This window comes from Orycteropus afer, unplaced genomic scaffold, assembly GCF_000298275.1.
Source record: "Orycteropus afer afer isolate SDZICR_OR568_19922 unplaced genomic scaffold, OryAfe1.0 scaffold00280, whole genome shotgun sequence".
Lineage (NCBI taxonomy): Eukaryota > Metazoa > Chordata > Mammalia > Tubulidentata > Orycteropodidae > Orycteropus > Orycteropus afer.
The window spans coordinates 1,237,352-1,245,476 of record NW_006921867.1 but is presented as its reverse complement, the minus strand read 5'-3'; the positions used below and the strand labels follow the sequence as shown (position 1 = coordinate 1,245,476).

Below are 8,125 nucleotides of genomic sequence, written 5' to 3'. Positions count from 1 at the left end.
AAAACATGAACTTAGAAGGTCTATACAGTAGAGAAGACAGAAAGTCAAGATGCATCAGTGAAACCACTTTTATTTTTATTTTTTCCACATAGATAACTTCATGTCAGCTACAAAAATCATGAAATGAAGAATTGATTGTGAAACTGCAAACTCAAAACCACTGGAGTGATAAACAGGTTTCCCTCAGATGACTGTTAAAAAAAAAATAACCAGGATATCATGAATTCATATTTAAGTAGTAAACATGTCATATATTTTAAAATAATAAATATAGAACAGCAGTAGAGAAACTAATAGCATAAACAGCATGAAGTATATTTTATTTAAGACAGATGAAATTTCTAGGCACAGTTTTAGGCATTAAAGAGGACACAAAGGCATAGGTTAGTGTGCGCTGCTCTGTACAAAAATACAGTCTGAATAAATTACATTGCTAGCCATATGATTAGACATCACTTACCAGTCAGTTCATTGCATGTTTAATAATATACAGGTACATGCTAATCCATATATATCATTTATATTTCAAACACATAGGTCTCTCTATATTTATGTCTTTAAAATTTACACATTGAACTTACAAAAAGCTAAATAGTTGTGCAAGAAATCCAAATAACTAGCCCTGGTGTGTACTTTATGCTGTGTGTGTGTGTATGCATATATGTGTGTACACACACACACATATGATAAACAATGTGTTTGTGGTTAGCAATTTTGTTTGTAAAACATCAGAAAACCTAAGCTGCAAAGACATAATATTAATGTAGGTGAATAATTCACTTTATGCTTATTCTGATACACAAAACAAAATTTTGGATAGGGAACAATTTTCAGCTTGAACTGAGTGTGTTAGCGAGGAAATACTTCCAAATATTAGTGAAGACAGAAATACAGCATTGGGCTTTTCACTGGGGAGGGAAAAAAAAAGTCACAGAAGAAATCCACTTTTCAGTAAATTGCAAATAAGTGTGCCTTAACCTATAACATATTCTGTCACTTCCCAGCTTGTCATATTGACAGAGAATGAAAACTTGGTAAGTCTCAAGATATGATATTGGTCCAACAGCACACTGCATCCTCTCCTAACACTAAGAAAAGTGCCTCACTGATGTCAGCACTAAAGTATTGTTCCTTCCATTATCGGGAAAAAAAGAGATCCTCTCACAACAGAGGGTGTTTATTAGCTGAAACCCCTATCCAAATACCGTATTTCTCATGCTGCTCTGGCAATATGAAATTAACTGCAAGACAATCTGCCCCCAATTTTACTATTTCTCAAGAAAATTGCTTCAAAAGATTCTATAATACTAATATCTGTTTGGAAAATTTCCACTTATAGTTTCTTATATTCTTTATAGAATCATATATTTCTATAAAGATGTCTCTCAGATGCATTCAATAACTTTTGGTTACAATTGCTAAAATAAGAATAAGCCTAGTACTTCATACTTACTTTGTAGTTCTACAGAAAATTTGTAAGATAAGATTATTTTTAGCATTTGAGTAATAAAGTGTTTTATAATTTTTGCTTGTTTTTTCTTTCTTTTTTTGCTGTTGTTTTTGACAACACTTTCTAAGACAAGCTGAAAACAGAACTTTGCTTTGGGAGGTACAGCAAATTATTAAATACTGTCGAAGTGGTCCTGCTCTTAATGGAGTTTGCAATACAAGAGCATATAGTTGTGTTTTAAACGCTTTCTCCAATGCTTCTTTCTGTAGGAGGGCCAAAACTAGGACATACTGTTTTAGTGTCTTTGTTAACAAAAATAACTATTTATAACCTTTATATTAGAATTGTATATTAGATATAAAAATATGTTTATAATTAAACTATCCAAATTTGTATATGAAACAGAATTAACTCAAGTTTGCAGTGTGAGATTAGTTCCAAACTTACTCCCTATGATTTTGACACTTCCTCCCATTTGAACAGTCAACAAAAATTTCCTTAACATAAACGCATCATAATTGTGTGCACAGATCAGTCAGCCCATCAGTTAACTTCAGAGGACCAGGTGATGATCGGACAAATTCTATTGCTCTACTGAGACATTTATACAAATCTATTGCTATTCTCACTTTCTCTTTTAACGACATTTAAAATACGTGAAAAAAAATAGCTTTCTATTTTAGTAAACTCTAAACAAAATGATCATCCTAATTGCTACTCTCTTTTGAACTACAGTGCTTACAGGAGAATCATTGCTTTTCACATGAACATCATTTCAATTTTCCTCTTTATGAAATTCTCTTAAAACATTCCAGTGAAACAGTAGAGAATATGGAGCAAAAGCTTTACGGTATATGTACTCTGTATGGTAAATAAGTGTGAATACCAATCTAAGCCTCTTAACATGTACAGGGTTAGTGTTCAAACAACTTCACTAGAGCAAATATCAATTTTATGTGTAACAGGCAGAAAAGTATGTGTAGGGCTAGGGAACAACATATTACCATTAATGCTAATGGTTCATTTTCTATAAAAATAGTTAAGCTCATTACATATGCACAATTGTTTGCTGCAATGTTTGATAACTAATTGGAAGGGTACTTAGGACAGAAGCAACTCATGCATGTTTCTTTCTAGTTGCCCAGGAAAAGCAGAGACCCTCAATTCCCCCCCACTCTAGATATGGCTGAGACACAATTTCTACCCACATAATGAAAGTACATGTCTCCAAGTCTTGACTCCCTTCCCAGGGAGATGCTGATTGCCAAAGCATAAACTCCCATTAAAAAAAAAAAAAAAAAAGTACTCTTGAAGGAGGAATGTATACCATTCACCAGTTACATTCACAACTCCTGTCAGATGCTGAAGGGGAGTTGACTTTTCAGCTCACTCAAGCAAATAACCAATGACCAAAGCAGTCACTGGGTGGGATAAGCAGGTGATGAGGACTCTAACTGGAATCCCTGTCAGTGCAAAGGAACTTCTAAATGTTGCTTATGCCAGCTCCTCCCCTGCAGGCAATAGGAGATTCAGGCATTTCTCATTCCAACTAGTTTCTCACAATGGTTGCTGTCATATAGACCCTTTACTTGTCAAGAAAAATGACATGAACATATTGGAAATTTGCAGCATTTGCCTATGTCTAATCAGCTCTCTTAATTTGTGCAGGTCTCTAAAATGGATGTAAAAGCTGGTTATGATGTTGACAGCCAAAAGGCAAAAGATATTAAATCAACTGAGCAAACTGCTTGATGCTCCACAAGTGTTTTAGAAAATACTGAGTTAGAAAAGATGCAGACGTAATCCTTCTGTTGGATGGTTGGTTGGTGTTTTTTTTTTTTCATTTGAGACTATTGGTTCTAGTAGTAGTCTTCATAGTTCTTAGGGTTCAGGCAATAAAGGATGGCACCCCCAAACGAAAATATTGTTGAACCCCAGGCAAGGCCATAACCCCAATTGAACTCATGGTAAATTTTCAAGCTCACAGTTTCAATGAACTTGATGGGATAAAGGACCAGGCTGCAAACCTGTAAAACAACTGAAAGAAGAGCAAATCAAAATTAGGAAAATGTTCTTTATAAGAAATTAAATTACATAAACATATACTTATTTATGAAAACTACTTTTTATTTAACTGCATATGAAAAAAAAAAAAAAAAAACTAGAAGTCCTGCTTATTCTAGAAGCTATAGAGGCAGTCTCTGGGTTACAAACATCCAAACCGAACGTTGTACTTATATAGCCCATAGTTACAAAACCAACCCTATAAAGCCTACTATATTAAAAATTTGACGTACATATCATGGGTTATAATAACAAACGGTCAATAATTTGTGATGTTCTTCAAAACATTATCATTATTACTCGATTATTACTTTAAAGACATTTTAGTGTACCTGGAAGTGATTCTTTAATGTTTTCTATGCCTACAAAGGTACATTATATACTATAAGGCAAACATTTGACACACTGATGATGTTACATATACACCATACTTAACTGTCCAACTTATGTACAAATTTGACTTAAAGACAGATTTAGGAATGGAACTTATTTGTAATCTGGGGACTGCCTGTACTTTAAAAGACTAACAATCTTTTTCTTTGTTTAAACAGTTTCAGATATAGTAACAATTACCCTATTAATAATTAGTGAATTACTTTATTAGTATTTAGTGAAATAATTAGTACAATATAATAATTAATATGAGCATATAGTGATTCTCATCCTTGGTTTTTACAGTTACTTATACTCTGAAGACATACTTATCTCAAGGTATATCATGAAATAATACAAAGCAATGAATTTATTTCACTTTGATATTAAAAAATATATATATCCAGTCATCACTATTTTGGCAAGTAATACTAGTAAGTTTAAACTGTTCAAATACACAAAACCTGTAAATAGCTCCAACCCTACTGACCCTAGTATCAAGAGAAACCCTTGTTTACTTATGCTTTTGAGGAATTTGGGGAATTCAAACTCATTTCTACTGATGCAACTGGTTAAACTGTGATCCAAGACATTTGCTGTTGTTGCTTCTCAATGTCATCCAACTTATAGCCCAATATTCCAGAAAGCCCTACCTTGATACCTTTGCTTGTATTAACTACTCTGATCCCAAACTACTTTTATTCTTTTCCTCTCATCCAAGTTGACACCTCTCTCTCATATTCAAAAAGAGACTAAAAAGACTCCTCCATTAGGAAGCCACACTCAATTTTTACCTTTCCGCTACATATAACTTGCATCCACACATTATATTTATATATTTCAAAAGTGAAGTCATGGGAGAGAATGGTACTGGAAAATCTACAGTAATAACAGCTACCAACAGCACATTAACAACAACAACAACATGTTGTTGTTAAGGACCCCCACTGGTACCATGGTTAAGAACTGGAATGCTAACTGCAAAGTCAGTGGTTCAAACCCACCAGCCACTCTGTGGAAGAAATGATCTGTAGATTTGCTCCCATAGAGATTACAGATTAGGAAACTCTATGGGTCAGTTCTACTCTGTCATGTAGGTTCTCTATGAGTTGAAACTGACTTCATGATGTTAATTGCTGTCAAGCTGACTCTGAGTCATGGTGATCTCAGGTGTCACAGCAGAACTGCTCCATAGGGTTTCAAGGCTGCGACCTACAGAAGCAGATTGCCAGGCCTGTCTTCCACGGCATTTCTGGGTGGGTTTTCCACGGCATTTCTGGGTGGGTTCAAACTGTCAACCTTTCAATTAGTAGGTGAGTGCTTAACTATTTCTGCCACCCAGGGACTCCTTAACAGAGCACAAAACTTAGTGCTTGGTTCTCAGAGTCAGGGCTGAAAGGGAAATGTGGTGAGTCATATCTAATAAAAACAAACCAATTTATCAGGAAGGGCAAGATATTTTTTTAAGTATCTAAAATTAAAGTGGTGTTTATCCTGTGGATATTTTTATAGGGAGGCACTAGACTACACAATACATATCTTCCATTCAAAATTCCAAACTTCCCACTGGATCAACTATTAGTGGCCCCTCCTTGGGTTTCCGAGGCAGTATCTCTAAGGAAGAAGATTGCCCAACCTTTCTTCTGAGGAGTGGCTGGTAGGTTTGAACCACCAGGCTTCTGGTTAGCAGTCAATGCCTTAGGCACTACACCACCAGAGCTCCTACATACCTTGTAGTTTATTTAAATAAATTAACTAGAATTTATGGGATGCATCTACCTCTTTCTCTACAGGATGACAGCCTTTACCCTTAAGAAATATACTATCTTTTCCCCCGAAAAATCTGGGGTATAGTTATATATAATAGGACTTGGCAAATTACCAAATCTGGTCTGCTGTTTGCTTTTGGGGGAAAAAAAGTTTTATTGGAACCTAGCTATGCTCATTCACTTGATACTTGGTACTGTCTACATTATTAAGGCAGAGCTGAATAGTTGCCACAGAAAAAATATGGCCCACAAAACCAACTATACTTACTATCTGACCTTTAAAATAGAAATCTGTCAACTTTTGAAATATAAATATATGGTTTAAATGATTACTTTTTAAATCATCTTTAAAATTCTGTAAATTCCTGAGGTGCCGGAACAACAAAAACAGGAACAATTAAGAAATAAAAGAACCAACTTTGATACAGTTAAAATGATAGAGTTTATTATACTTTTTAAAGAAGGAATAATCGGATGAATAGTGTAGTTCATTAAAGTGGAATTCTGTGCTTTCAAATCTATTCCCAGAACTTGCAAAATATTATTATGGCCAATACAACTAATGTTGCCAGAAAGTCTACACGGCTGTCATCTATCTCTAGCATAAAACTGACAAACTGTAGCAAATTCACCAGGGCATGATGGCTCAAAATCATTACTTCCTCTAAGGCAGTAACTAGGGGTCAGATGAGCTATCAGGAACTAGATAGAAGAATTCTAAACCTTTGTCAAGTAGCTCCACACTGCTCCAGGCCAGCACTGACCTCCCATAGGGCCACATTACCACTGAGAGTAGACAGATAAATAGGTCCATACAAAAGGAAACTCTCTCAACAATGAAAATATAAATCTTGCTTTGTCTGTAGTTATAAAAGTCTCAGAAAGAAATTAAGTGGTTGTTAGGACTCAGCTGATGACATATTATAAAACCCACACTTCATCTATTTCCAGACAGTAAGTGCTAAAATGTCTACTAATTAAAAAAAAAAATTCAACTGGCTCTGTGCCTTTGTGACAGAAAAGGTGCTTTCATGTTTTAAATGTCTTAAAACTAACAAGAAGTCAATTACTATCAACTACGAACTGTAGAAAAGAAACAAGAAAGCATTCCACAGTTACTACCCTCTCATTGCTGTGGAGTCAGATCCGACACATAGCGACCCCTCCCTTGGGTTTCCAAGGCAGTACCAGTATGGAAGTAGATTGCCCAACCTTCCTTCCAGAGGTTTAAAAAAAAAAAGAAAAAAAAAAAGGTTCTTCTTAGGTTTCTATATTCTGGTCTCTAATCAAATCATGACTGATCCTGCCAGGAAGTGATTGAAACATGAAGCTGCGTTAGGTACGGTAAGTCATTTATTCATTCAGCAAATGTATTCAAATATTTGAATGTTTCTAAAGTGATACAGTTTAAGGCATTTAGAAACCAAAGAGACAGCATTGCTACCTTCTAAAGAAGGCAGTCCATTAACAAATAAACACAGAATATAATACCAGGCATTGCTAAGAGACATAAGAACATAAGAAAGCAGACAATAACGCAGAGAAAGGTGGGTTGCTGTTTCAGATGCATAATGGGAGAAGGTCTCTCTGGGGAGGAGACACTGAGCACAGACTTGAGTGTAGTAAGGAAGCATGCATTCCAAGGGAGAGGTGAACCAGGGTAAATCTCCTGCTGCAGGAGCCCATTTGGTGCCTAGTAAGGTTGGGCAATCTACTTCCGTACTGATACCACCTCGGAAACCCAAGGAAAGGTTGGTATGAGTCGGATCCAACTCAAGGGCAGTGAGTTTGGTTAACCTCAATAAGGAGAAGATGCTGTGGTTGTAGGACAAGAGGGTGAGGAAGGGAGTGGCATGAGGTAAGGTGGGAGAAACAGCCAGGGGCTTGTTCACAGAAGGCCTTGTGAACCACACTAAGAGGTCAGGATTTTATCTCTAAGTGTGAAGATAGGCAGCTGCTCCAGGATTTTAAGCAGAGAAGTAACAAGTGATGTGAAGTGCATTCTAAAAGCATTACAATGCTTCTTCTGTGAACTGGCCAGTCTCTCAAGTGAGGTTACCTAGACAGCTTTTAATATTCGTTTCAATGTGTTTTATTTAGCAAATATGTATGTGTGGTGTGTGGCTTCTGTGGTACAATATAATGACCTAATTTTCCCTGTAGTGGAAAAGGGGAAGTCAACTCCATTAGGCTGCACTGGCATACTGACCTGAACAGCTTAGAGATAAACTTTTATTGTGCTGTGGTCACATGAAAAGTACCTAAATTCTTTTTATACTTCTCAATTATTGCATTCTTTTTGGAATTGCACAGAAAAAATGCATGTAATAGCAAAACTGAGGGGGGTGAAATATCATTGCATTTGTAAATACTATTTTCCATGTAATAAAATACATACATCCAGGTAAATCATAGATGCTTCCAAAACAAAATTTTAAAAAGAGTCCACAGCTCAAGAGAATGCCAAGAG

At 35.7% G+C, this 8,125-nt stretch overlaps 1 protein-coding gene across 1 annotated transcript in view; it reads right to left on the bottom strand.

Moving 5' to 3' along the window:
• Positions 1 to 3,309: 3,309 nt before the first annotated feature.
• The window catches only part of TMEM47 (transmembrane protein 47), a 48,229-nt gene continuing 43,413 nt past the window's right edge, over positions 3,310 to 8,125 (bottom strand). The window contains exon 3 of the mRNA XM_007950578.2: positions 3,310 to 3,488. Within this exon, the coding sequence (XP_007948769.1) occupies positions 3,310 to 3,488 (179 nt within the window). The remainder of the gene's footprint in view (positions 3,489 to 8,125) is intronic.